The sequence below is a fragment of the Xyrauchen texanus genome, chromosome 29 (genome assembly GCF_025860055.1).
Source record: "Xyrauchen texanus isolate HMW12.3.18 chromosome 29, RBS_HiC_50CHRs, whole genome shotgun sequence".
NCBI classification, from domain to species: Eukaryota; Metazoa; Chordata; class Actinopteri; order Cypriniformes; family Catostomidae; genus Xyrauchen; species Xyrauchen texanus.
In genome coordinates this window covers 7,976,894-7,995,657 of record NC_068304.1, presented here as the reverse complement: position 1 = coordinate 7,995,657, position 18,764 = coordinate 7,976,894, and the positions used below count along the sequence as shown (strand labels likewise).

The 18,764-nt window shown below is 38.7% G+C and overlaps 1 protein-coding gene across 2 annotated transcripts in view; it reads left to right on the top strand.

Moving 5' to 3' along the window:
- LOC127622854 (vasodilator-stimulated phosphoprotein-like) overlaps positions 1 to 17,249 on the top strand; it is a 69,328-nt gene extending 52,079 nt beyond the window's left edge. Inside the window, exons 3-14 of one of the 2 annotated variants that reach the window (XM_052096964.1) lie at positions 890 to 1,070; positions 1,177 to 1,237; positions 3,612 to 3,709; positions 5,845 to 6,125; positions 8,563 to 8,711; positions 9,857 to 9,914; positions 10,210 to 10,231; positions 10,329 to 10,368; positions 10,549 to 10,605; positions 14,518 to 14,590; positions 14,703 to 14,760; positions 16,336 to 17,249. In XM_052096964.1, the coding sequence (XP_051952924.1) occupies positions 890 to 1,070; positions 1,177 to 1,237; positions 3,612 to 3,709; positions 5,845 to 6,125; positions 8,563 to 8,711; positions 9,857 to 9,914; positions 10,210 to 10,231; positions 10,329 to 10,368; positions 10,549 to 10,605; positions 14,518 to 14,590; positions 14,703 to 14,760; positions 16,336 to 16,373 (1,116 nt within the window). In that variant the 3' untranslated portion in view covers positions 16,374 to 17,249. The remainder of the gene's footprint in view (positions 1 to 889; positions 1,071 to 1,176; positions 1,238 to 3,611; positions 3,710 to 5,844; positions 6,126 to 8,562; positions 8,712 to 9,856; positions 9,915 to 10,209; positions 10,232 to 10,328; positions 10,369 to 10,548; positions 10,606 to 14,517; positions 14,591 to 14,702; positions 14,761 to 16,335) is intronic. The other variant, XM_052096965.1, reaches the window with a different exon arrangement.
- Positions 17,250 to 18,764: the final 1,515 nt, after the last annotated feature.

The window sequence follows — 18,764 nt, the reverse complement described above, 5'->3', positions numbered from 1 at the left end:
TTCATTGAAGGCAAAAGCTTCAACACTCTCTGTCACACACACTTTGACATGCTCAACAGAGGTGGAGCCTCCTGCTGGACAATCTGTAAAACAAACAATCATGCCAGCGGCAATTTAAATGTTCCAAATCAGCATGGCTCTTTAGGGTTGAATTACTCTGAGGGAGAGTATGAGCAAATCTTTTGATGCATTCAAATGTATGTGAGTCAGTGACAAATGAGGATTTTCAATGTGAAAATTTTTCAAAATGTAGTCTAAAAGGCATGTGCCAAGATCTTTGAAAAGAAGCCTTTCTTGCGATCCTGCCTGAGCTATTTTTAATTGTCAGACGGACTGTTTTGGAGCATCTCACTGGTTTCCGGCATCATTTGCGACAGCTGCATTTTTAGGATTCTGCATCAAGCTAAAAGTAGTTGAAACTTTGAAAATCACGTCTCAAAATCCTTGCATTCTGTTGTGCTCCGTCAAGCTTTCAAGAACACGTCCTGCTTGACCGGCTCTCAATCTGTGAATCGCTGCTTACAGGTTGAGGCTTACTGCCCCCTGCTGATTCAGATCATAAAAACACAACTTGAATTGCTTAACGATAGAAAAATAGGGGAGCCTGGCTAGCTCAGCAAGTAAAGACGCTGACAACCATCCCTGGAGTCGCGAGTTTGAATCCAGGGTGTGCTGAGTGACTCCAGTCAGGTCTCCCAAGCAACCAAATTGGCCCGGTTGCTAGGGTGGGTAGAGTCACATGGTGAGCCTCCTTGTGGTCACTATAATGTGGTTCTTGCTCTCTGTGGAAAGTGTGGTGAGTTGTGCGTGGATGCTGTGGGAATAGCGTGAAGCCTCCACAATTAATTTGGATGCTTGTGGTTTTTTTTTGTGTTTTTTTCCTCTACAGGTCGTGATAAACTGTCCAATTGTAAAGACTTTAAAATATAATCAGGCCACTCCCAACTTCCACCAGTGGCGGGACGCCCGGCAGGTATGGGGTCTGAATTTTGGCAGTAAGGAGGACGCGGCACTGTTTGCCAACGGCATGATGCACGCACTTGAGGTCCTGAACTCCTTGCCTGATGGAGGTGACACACAACACACACACTGCCATATTCTCAAACCTATAGTCTAACTGTTACTTTAAAATAAATAAAATCAACACTGCCTTTATAAAGCTGTTATTTTCTGTAGGGTACTCCACGCGGCCTGTGTCAAATGGACCGTCTCCAGAAGAGCTTGAGCAGCAGAGAAGGTATAAGCATAGATTATAATTTTTTTTTATAAAAAAATAAATTATAATTTTCTGTTCACTTCTTCTGGCATTGTGTGAACTGCTTGAATACATGGTCTCCTTGTGTCACACTTTCCCCTCATTTATAGTCACACACTCATGGGATTTACTGGTATTAACACTTTAGTCTTTAGAGTCCCTCAAGTGCTGGGGCGAAAGTCACGGTCAGGACTACTGACACCTAAATCTCCTTTCTCTTCCTCAGACTCCTCTTCTCTCTCAGCAGGGCTCCAGAAGAATAAATGAATCACTTGGCAGTGTTTTTGTTGTTGTTGCCAAATCACAGACTCGCATTACTGAATAGATCTGCCTGTTTGAAAAAAGAAAGTGAAACGTTATATTAATTATAGTTCCAACAGTTTTACTCCCGGACAAAAGTCCTCCCTTACAGATGATTAAAGATTGCTAATATATCTAACTTGGCCTCCATAAATTTCCAATATTATTTGTGTAATATATTTGTATGTCTTTAATAATAACATAATTGTATCTAGTTACAATAATATCTTGTTGAATGTTAAATACGCCCTCTAATCCCAGTTTAATATGCAGAGACTTTTTGGGGAACCTGTTTGGAAACAGTATTTTTAAGATTTGGTGGCACAGAAATAACACACATCTAAAGGAATACATAAAGGAAAAGTTCACCCCAAAAATGAAATCCTGTCATTTACTTGCCCTCATGTTGTTCCAAACCCATATGCCCAATTTGTTCTTCTTCTGCAGAACACAAAAGGAGATATTAGGCAGAATGTTGGTTTCAGTCACCATTCACATTCATTGTAAAAGAGCTGCAATGCATGTGAATGGTGACTGATGCAACATTTTACCTATCATCTACTTTCATGTTCCATGTAGTAAAGTTATGGGTTGAAACAAAATGAGTAAATGATGATATTGTTTATTTCAGGGTGAACTGTTCCTTTAAAATTGGACAATTGGTTCTTGAAGAGTCACTTCCATTGTGAACTTATAGTTGCCTCATCAGAACTGCTTGGTGATTTGCATGATGTATGTTGTCATAAGGCTATTTTTGCAAACATAATAATAGTGTATGAATGAACTAGTACTTTTAAGACACATTATCCCTGCCAGCACTGGAAAAACTGGAATTATTTTCCAAATCTTTGTTATAAGAATATAATGCATGTTCGTTCTCTCTCTCTCTCTCTCTCTCTCTCTCTCTCTCTCTCTCTCTCTCTCTCTCTCTCTCTCTCTCTCTCTCTCTCTCTCTGTTTATGTCTGTTGTTATGGTAACCTTGATAAAAGTCTTCAAGTGGAGCCTGTTGACTCATGTCTTGACTTGACTGAAATGTTTTGAATGGCACTCCGACAGGCTTGACTTAACTTGAAACTTGACACGGTAGTCTTGTAAGTGCCACTTGAGAGAGGATGCGTTTTTATGTGTGCATACAATACGATATGGCCTTGTTCGATTTATAAAATTGCAAAAAAATTAAAAAAGCAAAAATAAAAAGCTTAAAGGAACCGTTCACCCAAAAAAAATGAAAATTCTCTCATTATTTACTCACACTCAGGCCATCCCAGATGTGTATTAATTTCTTTTTTTCTGCTGAGCACAAATAAAGATTTTTACAAGAATAGTTCAGATCTGTAGGTCCATACAATGAAAGTGAATGATGACCAGACCTTTGAATCTTCAAAAAGCATATAAAGGCAGCATACAAGTAATCCATATGACTCCAGTGTTTTAATTAATGTCTTCATTAAACCACTGGAGTTTATGTGCTTTTTAGAGCTTCTAAATTCTGGCCACCATTCACTTGCATTTTATAGACATACAGAGCTGAAATATTCTTTTAAAAATATTTGCTTGTTATCAGCAGAAGAGAGAAAGTCATACACATATGGTCAAGGTTGTTGTGACCGCACCAGACAGCCAGCTGATCAACCTCCCGTCTGTATGCAGACTCGTCACCATTGTGGATGGGGCCGATGACAGTGGTGTCGTCTGCAAACGTCAGGAGCTTGACTGTGGGGCATTAAAGCAAAAGCAAAAGGCATTGCAATTTTATTGCAATTTGTTTAGATGTCGTACTTAACATGGAAATTGCTTTTTTAAATCAGATTTTTATTCATTTTAACTTCCCTGCTGGAAAAAAGCCTAAGCTGGTTTTCGCTGGTCTCAGATAATTTACGATGGTCTCCCAGCCTGATCCGATAAAAGTGCCCAAAACCCCTCTAAGAGCAGCCTGACCAGTTTAAGCTGGTTTTAGCCATATGTATGCCTTAACAACAGCTTTACAGGTGTTACATGTTTATATATCGCAATATTTGTCAAAGTAATCGTAAATTGTGTCATCTTCATGTCTAGATTGGAACAACAGAGGTTGGAGCAGCAAGAGAGAGAACGACAGGAAAGAGAGAGACTAGAGCGAGAGAGACTAGAGCGAGAACGACAAGCAGCTCCAGGTCAGTAGAAAGTCTGCACCCTTAAACAATGACATCACCTGGATCATTCCTGTTATGCAATACTTTAATTCTGTAACTGTAAAACGATTCAACTTGGCTGACAGGATGAAGAAAGATCTAAAGCATTCCTTAGTGAATGACTAAGAGTTTTTATTTAAGGTATTTTGAATGTCTTTAGATCATTACAACAGTCAGTTCTGACATCCTAATGTGATTCGACAAGCGGCATTCCAAGAGTGCGACTACATATACAGAAGAGATACAGTATTTGGTATAACAGCTCTGGGATGTTTCACGGTTTATGTCATTCCATTTGTCTGTGTTTTGTGGCGTTCCAGACTGTCAGTTTGTGCGATGTTTGCCGATACGCAACTGGTCCTGGACTGTTTCTTCTTAATTAACGTTAATTTTTTTGCAGTGGTGCTTTACTTCAGAAGTGCACAGCAGCCTGGGACATGGCAAAATAGCAAAAGACTCCAACAAAAGTAGAAAAATGAATTACAACTCTCCCCTATGTTAACTTGATTAAGATATTTTGATAAAACAACCATCTTATGGGATTTCCAACATTAAAGGTGCACTCATAATCTACTTCCTCGTTTAAAAAGTTTGAATTCAAAAGAAATGAATGGTAATATTGAAACATATGTATGAAATCATGAGCACTCACATGAGAGAAAGAGTTCAGTCATATCAGTAACCTTATAAATGCTCTTTTATTCTACATGGGGCAGGGGCGCCCTCATGGGGGCAGCCATGTTATCTTCACATGACCAGCTGAATACTACTCACTTATCTCAGTAACTGCTCTGCTATTGGACATTTTCTTTCATGGATTAAATGAGTCCTGGTTTAATGTGCATAGCGAATTTCTACAATGGCATCTGTTACTGAAAACTACATGTTTGAATGATGCAGGATCCAGGCCACTAGGTGTCACTCTAAGCCAATGTAAATTACTTCGACATACTATCAAAATTTTTTTATCATATCATGAAACTGTATATATGATCTGTCACTGTTTGAAATAATGTGTACAATGTACAAGTATTTACATTGAGTTTACATTCGTTTGTAGAAAAGCGCTAAAATGGTACTGTTTCTTTAAGAGTTCATTGAGCATCTCAGTGTTCCATTTCAGCGAACATTGATGAGAGGAGTGTTTTTTTTTTTTTAAATAAAGTTTTCTTTTTGCTTTTTGATCAACAACTGACTGTAAAGAACAGAAGCAATATTAAAAGACACAATATTCAGTGGAAGTGGAGTGCATGGATCTCAACTTTGATGGACACACATTACACAGAAGAAATGTTCTGTTTGAATTTTAAGCGCTTTGTAAAAAAAACAAAAAACTAAATTTTTTATTTATGATCACATGGACAGAAAACAACATTTCAATGTGGTTTGTCATTGTGATGAGGAGGAGGACTTGGCCGGGCCGTGATGGAGCACTGAATCAGCTGATCACTGGAAGAGTGAGATAAAGGGGCGGCCGGAGACGCCGGTTCGAGAGAGATGCACGTGGCCACGCTACATGGTTGTTGTGTTGCCATTAAGTTTCCCATTAAAGTTTATGTTTACTGTTCAGCCGGTTCCCTCCACCTCCTTGCCCATCATTAACTGTTACAGTCATGTATTTTGGTTCGTGATATTTTGATTTTGCTCTATCCCCAGTTGGATACTGATTCCGCTTTCAAGCTAGATGGATGCAAATTTATCATCCAAGCAGTCCATGAGACTTGTGTGTCATATTCCAAGTGTTTTGAAGGCATAAGTTGTTGTTTTTTTTTTAGTTTTGGTGAAAATAAATTGCACAACATTTAAATAATTTTTCATTGAAAATCTTTACTTCCGGTGCACATTCATGAGAGAAGCTCACTCACACTTGCTTGCATGTTTATGTTTGCATCATTTTTCGTGCTTTTTGAAGCTTTAAAGCAGAATCACAATGACTTGACTTCCTTTAAGACATATATGATGAATATGTACTGCATATTAGGAATGACTTGCCTGTCTCCTCAATGGTCCACACTCTATTTGGATTGTGAGGTTGTCATCCTTTGTTGAGAGAACTGTTAAAAAAGATTGAAAAAAGTCCTTTCTCTGTTTAATTAACCATCTGTTTTCCACTGTAGTCATTCCTCCAGCACCTCCATTAGCCGTTGGAGGCCCTCCGGCTCATCCTGGACCACCACCTCCCCCGGGGCCTCCTCCCTCTGGTCCGCCCCCACCACCTGGACCTCCCCCCTCTCTAGGAGGAGGAGCTCCACCACCACCTGGACCTCCCCCCTCAGGAGGCGGCGGAGCTCCACCACCACCCCCTCTGCCCTCTTCTGGAGGAGATGGAGGTGGAGGACTGGGGGGCGGAGGTCTCGCCGCTGCCCTGGCAGGAGCCAAACTCCGCAAAGTGCCCAAGGTGAGAAAATGAGTGATGGAGAATCAGAATAACAGGGTGTCCACGAGTCAAAATATGATGTCTTTTTTCCTAGGTTTGCATCTTGCATTTTTGATGCTTTTGTTTGCTTGGATGATTTAGATGTTTTAGTTTATTTACTTTTTAAAGGACAAGTCCCGCACACTGAAGTAGCTTGCAAAAAAACATATTGTGAAAGCAACATTTCCATCTCAGCTTTTGTTTATTTTATCGAAACTGCAGATTTTTGGCATAAATTCATACGTCACTTGGTTATTAGGCTGCAACTGACGATTATTTTAATATTCTACTAATCTTAACAATTATTAGAACAATGAATCGACTATTTGGGTTGTATTACTTTGAATTACAGGTTAAAAAGTGGTGGTGGCGTAGTGGCTAAAGCACAGGGCTGTTAATCAGAAGGTCACAGGTTCTAACCCCACAGCCACCACCATTGTGTCCTTGAGCAAGGCACTTAACTCCAGGTTGCTCCGGGGGGATTGTCCCTGTAATAAGTGCACTGTAAGTCGCTTTGGATAAAAGCGTCTGCCAAATGCATAAATGTAAATGTAAAACAAAATATTATTATTATTATTATTTTTTAATGAAATGTAATTTATTAAAAAAATACACTGAAAAACAAAAACAACAAAAAAATATGTCTTTATTTTTGTCTTCCAGTAAAAATATTTCAGGAAAAAAAAATGTATTTAGGCCTGTTTTCAGATAATATGTCTTTAAAGGGCACCTATTATGGCATTTAAAATGTTCCTAATATTGTTTTGGGAGTCCCCAACAACAGTTTTACATGCATGCAATGACAAAAAACACTTTTGTTGTCTTATAATATGCATTTATGTTTACCTGATTTGCTCACCGACTCCCAAATGATTCGTTCAACGACTCATTTTTCCAAACCCCTCCTTTGCGTGACGCTACTCTGCGGTGATTGGTCAGATGTGACTGGTATACTCTGTGCAGAGATTGTCGGAAACGGAACGCCCATCACCGCTTTGTAGTTAAAAAAAGGAATTTGAGTTGATTTATGTTAGCGATCATAGTCCAAAGTTCGGTGGTAAACACCCAATCAGTTATTGTTTGTGTTAACCCAACGCATAAACATATTGATAAAGCACTGCATTACTACAAGTTATTGCTCTATTCTTTATGACAACTCCAATAACATCGACAAACATTTCACATATTTCAAAAAAATTGACATTGGAGACCTAGAAGCTGCGCTGAGCGTAACTTACACAACACACACAAATACTTATTAAGCATGCTAAAAAACACATAAAAGCAACAATTATTAATAATACTTACAGGTTGTGATTCGGAGGAGGAAGCTGATCCAAATAAACTTGGTACTGAACCTTCCTTCAGTATCAACCGGCTCGCGAATCCACACTTGAAAGCATTCATGTTCGTAAAGCAATCGTCATTAAAATGACGCGAACACAGCACAAGGGTCGGGCTATACTTGTGTGGTATAGTTGTAAATATAAACTCTAGCCACTGATTCTTCACATGCTCGTCCCTGGGCAGTGAAAAAAAGGTCGCTTTTGATATGCACTTCAGAACACAGCGTCTTGTTGTCGACAAGATGTTTTCAAGTTTTCCCTGGTGTCTGCGTGCGCAATGACTGGGCGTGGACAATTTGATAATTTTTCGTCTTGACGTCACAACGAAAAGGAAAATGACTCGTTGGAAAAACGATTCATTACATTGACTCAGAGTCGACTCCTACTTTTGAGAGACAATAACTTTTTTTACGGTGAACTTTCATATATAAAACTTTGCAGGATGTTTTTGTTCACTTAAATCTATGTTACACAATACATGAAAGGTCATTTTCAAAATTCCATAATAGGTGCCCTTTAATTAACACTCGTTTTACACTAACACATTCTCTGAAAAAAAATCCCATGTCTTATTAATATTTAATGCAGTGTAGCTCCACAAGTAAACGTTCCTTGTTTTACATGATTTTTAGATGCAAAAAATATTTTTGTATTTAGTATATTCCCCCATACTTTGCTATCTTCTCCCTTTGGGGGCTCTGTGAAGTGCATCTACACTTTGAGCTGGGTCTTCCTCTCTGTTTGTGGTCTGCTGGTTACATCCAGTGAGATCAAATGACTATTTAGCAATTTAAATATTAGTCGAAAATTTGTATCATCAATAATGTAGACTAATCATTTCATCCCTACTTGGTAAAATGGCTAATATAAACAATATTTCCCCTAGTGTTTGTTCCATGTGTTAGGCTGGTAAATCACACTTCTGCTGTTTATGCATTTACAAAATTGTCAATTTTTACTATTCAGTCAAGAAACATTAGACACATTTAGACACAAATGCAAATAAATTTACACCCATGACATTTTCCTGCTTCTACGGTTACTGACTCTACTGTTGTTGCTGCCCCCTACAGGATGATTCTGGTAGTGGAGCTGTTGTTGTCAGCAGCGTTGCAGCCAGTGTTTCAGCAGCTCCTAAAGCAGACAGCAGTCGCAGCAGTGTGTCTATGCCCAGTGGAGGAGGAGGCCTGATGGGTGAGATGAGCGCGATACTGGCACGACGGTGAGTAAAAGAAACAACTTAAAAAAAAAAAAAAAATACAAAATCATGGTTACAGTAACTTTAAATAGACATAAAGTGCCCATTCCCCTTTAAAATATATGTGAACATTTCACATGTGCTTGAAGGAATATTCCAGAGGCCTGTTCCAAGAACCTAGTTGAACAAACTCAGAGTAAGTTTCAGGTTGACAATACCAGAAACATACCGGTTTAAATTGGGTTGAGCGATCTCAAGCCACACGCTATAAACGTTCTCCCTAAACTCAGAGTTTGATCCTGAGTTCATGATTAACTCTTAAGGACATGCACATGAACGAGCCAAAACCTGAAGCTGGGAGAGAGTCGGCGTGATTTAATTCTCCCTTGAAGGTCAAGAGATCATTATGAAAATATGTGCATGATTTTTAATAGAATAAAGGTCCATACAATGCAAGTTAATGGTAACCAGAACTTCGAAGCTCCAAAAAGCACATAAAGGTAGCATAACTGTTTCTCACCCACACCTGTCATATTGATTCAGAAAATATGGATTAAAGCACTGGAGTTTTATGGATTACTTTTATTATGCCATTATGTGCTTTTTAGTGCTTCAAAGTTCTGGTCACCATTCACTTGCATTGTATGGACCTACAGAGCTGCCATATTTTTCCAAAAATCTTCATTTGTGTTGTGCTGAAGAAAGAAAGTCATACACATCTGGGAGGGATGAGTGTGAGTAAATGTGAGAATGTACATTTTTGGGTGAACTATCCCTTTAAGCTTTTTTGACAGCATTTGTAGCAATCTTTGATCACCGCTGGACTTCTTTTTTAACTTTAAATAAAGCAGTTTACACTAAAGGACTTACAATTGAAGTAAACGGGAAAGCACTGGGTTTAAAAGCAGAAATGTAAAGTTGTATTTTGGTTAAAGCACTTACATGAGCAGTTAAACCGTGCAATTATATTTTAAACGTTTATTCGCTTGCCCACCAGGCCTTTATCGAAAAGTGTATGACTGCCAATGCATTTCGAAATAATTTACTGACACAAATGCTGTGCATAGAATTTGTAAATAATCCAGAATATTTCATTGGCTTGAGTGTAACAATGTGTTATAATCACTGATAGTTTAAAATGACTTATTTCATTTTACTTGTTTGTATAGGAGAAAAGTTACAGATAAAGGAGAGAAGCCACCCCCCAAAGTAGAAGAGCCCAATAATGTAAGACCAGCTCATGATGTAAAATTGCATAACTCAAGATTGCATCAGTTAAACGAAGTACTTGGAAAAAGCTTTTCCATGTCATGCCATCGACTCTTTTCGATATGCATGCACAAGTGAACTGACTTAAGAGATTTATCGAGAGCTTATCTCAAGAAATGGTTGCCATTACTGTAAGTGCAAGTACAAAAATGCAGTTAGGCTTGAAATGCCAGCACCTATTACTGAATGCAGAAGAAAGGATCTTTACCATTCTCCCTGTTTATCTTTCTCTCCTTTGTCTGTCGATCTTCAGGATGATTCTGAAACCCCCGGTGGTAAGAACACAATATATTTCTGCTTGATTGATATTTGTGATTTCTAGAAGAGTATTGCCATTTTTTTTTTCATTATCTGTGATGTTTTCATTAACAGACTTTAGGAGACCATGGGAAAAATCAGCTACTATGCCCAGGTAAACACTTACATACTGGTACTAAGTGCCTATGTGTGAGACATTGCATGTAAAACTTCTACAATTGTCCTTTTCAGAATATCCTTTAAGTCTGGTATTTGAAGAACCCCAGCTTTAGAGAGTAGGGCTCTATAGTTTAAAGTGAAGTGTGTGTATATATACAGTACATGTCTCAAACAGGACTAATTCAGCGCTCAGAGGTCTGGACTCACCTTCTCCCTCTGGCACAATTACCAGGTATCTTTACTCCAGCATCCTCTCGAGGTTCAGCTCCTCAAATTCCCCTGCTTTTTTTTTTACACAAGCACAAACACACATACACGTTCATCTTGTTATAAAATAGGGGCATACTATACAATTATTTAGTTTTTATAAATAAAGCTAATTGTAATTCCCACTTACTAACCCTAACCCAAACATTAACCCTACAAGACAACCTTTTGCATTTTTTTTAATTAAAAACAGCTGAAAAATCCACTGAAATACATTTAAATACTAGGACTGACCATTTAACACATTCATTCAGTGCAGTTCAATGCAGTCAGAGCAACTAAAGCTTGAAGTACTACCTATTTTCAGCAGGGGGCAGTAAGCTAAACTTAAGCTCTTTAGGCAATGTGCAGCTGTACTGACACGTTTTCTCGTGTTTAAACGGAGCTGGACATAGCGCAATTCTGAATGCAGGGGTCTCGAGTAGCGGTAGTGTTTTTCTAAGTATCAAACTATGATTAAATTGACACAGCGACCTAAAAAATAAAAACGTGTTTATGAAGTGACGCAACCAAAGTGAGACATTTCAAAACCGTCCGTCTGACACGTGTACGTTGGCATGTCATTTGAAAAGCCCTTATAATAATTCTGTTTTGACAGATTGACGAATTCAATACAAAATGGATTACTGTGGACTGTAGTTCAATAATATGACAGTAAATAATAGATTGCAGACATTTTGTATTATTTAATCAATGTTTTACTTGTCTCCCACAATAATGTAATGCATTTTAATTGTGTGAATTATTATATTTTTAATTATTTAAAAAAAAGGAAGTTTGCAAATATTTATATATGTGATTAATTGTGATTAATATGATTAATCTGCATATCATGTAATTCATCTTTTTTATAAAAATCGATTTATAGGCCTAATATATACACATTTCTTATTGGGCATTCACATACAATGTGAAGAAAATTTTCGCCTCATGTTGCTCGGGCAGTTTGATTGCTGGATTGTAAATGTGTGTTTAAACTTGCGTTCGCGCAAATAATGCAAACCCGCGAGTATTCCCCCTTCTCTTCCGGAAGAGGACAGGAGGAGGTGCTTCTACGACTTGGTTCATAGTGTAAAGTACAACCAATAGCTGGAATTAAGTAGTCGCGCATATTTTCAGAACTTACCAGGTAGTCCAACTTCCTCGCTCACTTTACTCCAAGTGACGTCTTTTTCGTCCGGTCTCTGTAAATGTATGTGTCGTCATACAATTACGGGTGCCCACACACCGCTACAACAATCTTTTCATTAATCTTTCCAGATTTCTTCTGCTACTAAGTCAGTACGTCAGAGACATCTGGACAATCTCAGTGCTGATAGGCTTTTGCGACAGTTTGCTTGTTCGAGTCTTGCCAGTCCCTTCATTTGCACCCATTCACATATTTGCATTAACTTTGTATGTAATGGCGCCACACGAAATGCTCGCTTCGCATTGTATGTGAACGCACTATGTGCAGGCCCAAAAAGTAAAATGCAAACAATGCAAAAGTACATTACTCAGTACATACGTTCATCGCAAAAGAAAAACTTAATTTTTTCTTTATTCAGAGGTCAAGAGGTTGAAAATTGTGAGTGGGCGGAGGGCAGGGGAATCACGACCTGGCCCCGCCCTCCACCCTGCCACACACTTCTAATTAGCATTTTTAGAATTACAATAAAAAAAAAAAACATACGTAGTGTTTAATGCTTTTAGTGTTGTCACGATACCAAAATGTCAGTATTCGGTACTGATACCAGTGAAATTTCGTTTTCTAATTTAATTTCGATACCACAGCAAAAATATCCCAATATGGATATATTGAACACATTGCTTTAGCCAACAAAATGGTGTCTAATCAAATTAGTTATCAAAACTTTTAACAAGTTAAAAATAGAACAATTCATTTTTAACAGACCATTGCATTTTGTTTAACAAACTTCTGTTTAACAAACTGCATTCTTGCTTGTGATATATTCCTTAATTATTATTATTATTTATTAATCATTATTTATTATAATTTTTCATATTACAACAGTGAATATTACATTTTACTATACAGATGTAATATATTTCTGTTGCAGTTTCTTCAATTTCAGACATCTAGCTTTTATTTTGAATCATGCTTTTATTTTGACATGAGCATTTATTTTCACATGATGTTTTGACAGAAGTTTCACTTCTGACTTTGAGTTCTGATAAACCATTCGCTACATGGCTAGTGTGATCGTTAAAGTGCAAATATTGTGATTTAATTATATTAATGTGTAGACTATATCCAGGATGCTTCCCAGTGGATTAGTGCTCTGCTCTGTCGTCTCATACAACACAAATGTGTATGAGTGGTCGGCTTCACACATTCATTTAAAGCACTCAGCTCATGCAGACTAAGATTGCAGACTTTTGTGGTTTAGTAATCACACTAGGACATTTCATGGTTTTTTTTATTTCATTAATTGTTAATTTAATTGTAAAAGGAGTAACGGAGCACATGCTCAAACGGCACGCTGGGACCGAATCAAGTCAGTACTACCGGGTACTACCGGTACTGTAGAAACACTGGTATCATTACATCTTTTTTTATTGTAGTATCGACTTGGTACAGAAGTACCAGTAATTTTGACAACACCAAAGGCAAGCATCACTATTACGATAACTTGTACATATTAAACTTATGTGTGTATCCCATCCTGTTAGTGTTACACACATGAATTAAACCCAAAATCACATGGAGGTTTTTGTGAGGAAATGTATGCTATAAAGATGATTGAAAAAAATCCTATAGACTTGCATTGAATGAGGAACCTGAGCCATATCTGGAGACCAGAGACTTGGGGGTGGGCTTTTCTGACGGGCCAGTAATCAACCACCGAGAACACCCTAACAACGCTCTAGTAACACCCTTGCAACCACCCACAACACTAACATTTGGACTTTCTTATATTGTTTGGCTTCATCTGTTCTGTTTTTTTTTAATCTTGTATATGCTCTTGGGTGAAGCGGTCAAAAACTTGTTTGCTTTACAAAGTGTTTGGTCATCTGTGAAGCTTTGTGTGACATCTTTCCTAAAGTCTGCTTGCTGCTTATTACTGCAGTTCTCTTATTGTCCACAGGAGGGCTGCTTTTACTGACTTTTGCTATCCTTTCCATGTCTGTGGAGGACTCCATATCAAAGATCTTTCAACAGCCATGGCTTTTATTTTAAAACCACAAACATCACTTTTGATGCATCCCAATATGTATACCATCTAGTGCACCCCAAATCATATGATGTTAACATTAAGTCAAAGGTTCCCAAATGTAATATTCTCCAGTTAATTTTTGATATGTGCTTCCTTGCATGGTTATTTGGCAAATTTTCGAAGACTTTAATAATAATAATAATAATAATAATAATTATTATTATTATTATTATTATTATTATTATTGTGAACCTAAAAGTGAAATAATAATGAAGTTAGCTCGATGCTAACACTTAGTCTTAGGTATTTTGTAACTTAATTCTGGCAAACTGCCTTGCTACACATTCAAAAGTGAGTGCACCTTTGTGCATTGTGTAAGTACACATATTGCGACTCTGCTTTGTCTTTCAGAAGGTGCATACAAATGTACTGCACACATGTATGTGCAGAGTGTTTTTGACAGTTATGTGATTCCATAAGAAGCCATGGTAGTGAAATAGACTTTGATGCTGGTTCCTCCGCAGAATCATTTTAAAGGTAACCGTTTGGACTTTTGTGGTGTGATTCTGCTGACCGTCTCGGTCTCTTTGGTAAAGATTGCCGTGGGAAGTTTTGTTGCCATTTGTGATGGTGCGAAGGCCATTGCTTTCTCTACTTTCTTTTTCATTCTCCTTTTCCCTCTTTTTATTCATTCATTTCTTGTCTTCCTGTCTTCTCAGGATGAAATCTGTTAACCAATCAACAGAGGCTGATAGTGGAGAAGGAGAGTCCGAGATGGAACGAATTAAACAGGTCAGAAATTAAGTGGACAATCAAAAATCGAATCTTGATATAACTTTAATCATTACTCTGATATATTATATGGTTTTGAATGTATTGTTATGCATCTGATATGACTCTATAGGAACTGCTAGAGGAGGTGAGAAAAGAGCTTCAGAAGGTTAAGAATGAAATCATCGGAGGTGAGAATTTACATTAAAAAATGTATGGCTTATTTTTATGCCTTGCCTTCCTTTCTCTAAAATGAGGGCAAGATTTTTAAGATCATGAGAAACATTTCAGGCAAATGATCCCAAACTTTTGAATGGTAGTGTGTGTACACACACACACACACACACACACATAAAAAGTGTATACACTTGTACACATTGTTTTATACATATGGTAACACAAATACAAATACCAATTTTGAGTGGTTGCCCTGCTAAAAATTATAGTGTTATGCACTAGACTAGACTATCTATATGGCCAGAAAGATCTAACATGAGCTTAGGTGAAAGTCGATGGAACATATAGTCAAGGGACAGGTAGCTGCATGTGATCCCTACCAGAGGCACTTTTGTTGGCGCTGTGCCCATAGAAGTACTTTACGGAAATTGATGCCATGATTTTGTGTCTCGTGACTCAGTGCGCCAGAAGTGTTACCCTTAAATGACAGTGTAGAGTCTTCAGTAGAACAGTACTGTAGAACAATCCGACCAGAACAGTATTCAGTCGGTTTAAATGATGTGTTGTGTATAGCGAAGCCATAATGCAACATCCATGCATGTGGATGCTGGGTTGCCCAAGTTTATGCTCAAGTTTTAAATCAACGAAACCTACTCCCCTACCGTGAACCTTAGACCTAAGCCTAAACGATAGTGACTGTAACACTGTTAAAGGATGCCCTTTAGACATCCTTTAACAGAGGAGAGAGAGAAAAAGCTCACTCACCGGTTATCTGATGTACCGTCGTGTGGTCCTCGAACACTCCTCCACACTCAGGCGGACGACAGCCGCTCCAACCCCGGGCGAACCGGAGTCAAACCTTCGACCCCCAGCGGGCAGAACGCACCTCCGCTTTTCTGGCAGCAAATGGGGACACTCCTCCGCCCCTGGCAGCGGCTCTACATCTCCGGGCGGTCGGAGAGTTTCTTCCATACTCTCCTCGCGGACGGCGGACTCCCTCGACCCCTCCGTGTCTCTGGGGATGGCAGGGCACTCCTCCGCCCACGGCAGCGGCTCCCTCGCTCCAGGTGGTCGGGGTATCCAGTCCCCACTTGCCCCGCGGACGGCGGCCGTTCCCCGCATCCAAGCGGTCGACAATTTACTAACAGTAGCAACAACAAAAAACCCACAATAACAGCATAAAGTCAGCAAGAAATAAGCCTATAACACTAATCACATAATTTATTAATGTTGCAATGCATGCTGGGAACTCGCAATTCAGCAACACTGTTCAATATGAAATAATTTGTTCAGACAACTCTGTTACGCTAGTTGGGACAACATTTGGGGGAATGTTGTTGATCTAACATGCTTTTATGTAAATGCAAAATAATTCACTTTTCATAGTATCTGTGACTTAATAACCCTCATAAATGGGATGAAACGTAATCTTATTTAGAACTGGAATAAAACTCACTAATGTACCATTTTGATTTCATCCGCATACAACTGTACAGCACACGTTTGGTGCGTTTTCCAAGCATTCGTGACGGTTATCTTGCGTAGCATTGGTTTCTGGCCTCAAAATATACCTCTGTTTTCTTTTACAGCCTTCATTCAGGAGTTACAAAAAAGAGGATCTACATAGTCCTGCAGAAATCGATGGGACCACCTCCTGAGTAGCCCAGGGATATACACATGTACACAAGCATCCAGGGACTTCACCCCTAATCATTACCATTCAAACCAACATGAGTTTTCTTGTAGCTAGCTTTATCTCTGCCCATTTGTCTTTGATATTCAGCCCTTTTCTTCTTTCTCATTTACGTTCACATAATATTTTACATGCCATACCAACCCCCTTTTCTCATCTTGTACACACTTGATTCTTGTAATCCACAGTACATAAAGCCAGACATCCTCTCCATAAACTCAGTACTTGCCTAATGTTATTTCTATTCAGGGACTTGAGCATATCAGTTATCCCAGTGACTGTAATGGGCATAAACAGCCCCTTATGAGCAACAGGGCCACAAGCTATGATGGAGGCAAAAACAAGACCTGCAGTACACACACTGTCCACCACACACACATCTTTTATTTGGGAAATATTCACACCAAGGCCTGATTTAGCGACTGTCTCTGTTCAGGGGGGGCGGGGGACATATGCTTCAGATAGATAACTTCTGTAGCCAGTTGTTTGTGTGTGTGGTTGTGGGTTTGTGTGAATGCAATTGCCTCCTTTTATCTGTGCCATCTTGTATGCTTATGCCCACCGCTATCCGGTGGTTCAAAGCAGCCATTCTTACAGCTTCAGCCATTGTTTGAGAGATGTTTGCAAACTGTGTTGAGATATAAAATACTACAATGGCCATGATCATTTTTGTCTTTTGGCCATGCCAAACTGCCTTGGAAAATACATATAAATATAATTATATATTAGGTGTGTGTGTATGTGTGCGTGTGTGTATGTGTATATATACATATATATATATATATATATATATATATATATATATATATATATATACAGGTGAAACTCGAAAAATTAGAATATCGTGCAAAAGTTCATTAATTTCAGTAATTCAACTTAAAAGGTGAAACTAATATATTATATAGACTCATTACAAGCAAAGTAAGATATTTCAAGCCTTTATTTGATATCATTTTGATGATTATGGCTTATAGCTTATGAAAACCCCAAATTCAGAATCTCAGAAAATTAGAATATTACATGAAATCAATAAAAAAAGGATTTTAAATACAGAAATGTCAGCCCTCTGAAAAGTATAATCATGCATATGTACTCAGTACTTGGTTTGGGCCCCTTTTGCATTAATTACTGCCTCAATGCGGCGTGGCATGGATGCTATCAGCCTGTGGCACTGCTGAGGTGTTATGGAAGACCAAGATGCTTCAATAGCGGCCTTCAGCTCTTCTGCATTGTTTGGTCTCATGTCTCTCATATTTCTCTTAGCAATGCCCCATAGATTCTCTATGGGGTTCAGGTCAGGCGAGTTTGCTGGCCAATCAAGCACAGTAATACCATGGTCATTGAACCAGGTTTTGGTACTTTTGGCAGTGTGGGCAGGTGCCAAGTCCTGCTGGAAAATGAAGTCAGCATCTCCATAAAGCTTGTCTGCTGAAGGAAGCATGAAGTGCTCTAAAATGTCCCGGTAGACGGCTGCGTTGACTCTGGACTTAATAAAGCACAGTGGACCAACACCAGCCGATGACATGGCTCCCCAAACCAACACAGACTGTGGAAACTTCACACTGGACTTCAAGCATTTTGGATTGTGTGCCTCTCCATTCTTCCTCCAGACTCTGGGACCTTGGTTTCCAAATGAGATGCAAAATTTGCTCTCATCAGAAAAGAGCCCATGTCCAGGACCCGTCTGTGTGTGGTGGCTCTTGATGCAGTAACTCCAGCCTCAGTCCACTCCTTGTGAAGCTCCCCCACACATTTGAATGGCCTTTTCCTGACAATCCTCTCCAGGCTACGGTCATCCCTGCTGCTTGTGCACCTTTTTCTTCCACACTTTTCCCTTCCACTTAACTTTCTATTAATGTGCTTTGATACAGCACTTTGAGAACATCCAACTTCTTTTGCAATACCTTTTGAGGCTTTCCCTCCTTGTGGAGGGTGTCAATGATGGTTTTCTGCACAACTGTCAGGTCAGCAGTCTTCCCCATGATTGTGAATTCAATTGAACCAGACTGAGAGACCATTTAAAGGCTCAGGAACCCATTGCAGGTGTTTAGCTGATTAGAGTGTGACACTTTGAGCCTACAATACTGAACCTTTTCACAATATTCTAATTTTCTGAGATTCTGAATTTGGGGTTTTCATAAGCTGTAAGCCATAATCATCAAAATTATATCAAATAAAGGCTTGAAATATCTTACTTTGCTTGTAATGAGTCTATATAATATATTAGTTTCACCTTTTAAGTTGAATTACTGAAATTAATGAACTTTTGTACGATATTCTAATTTTTCGAGTTTCTCCTGTGTGTATATATATATATATATATGT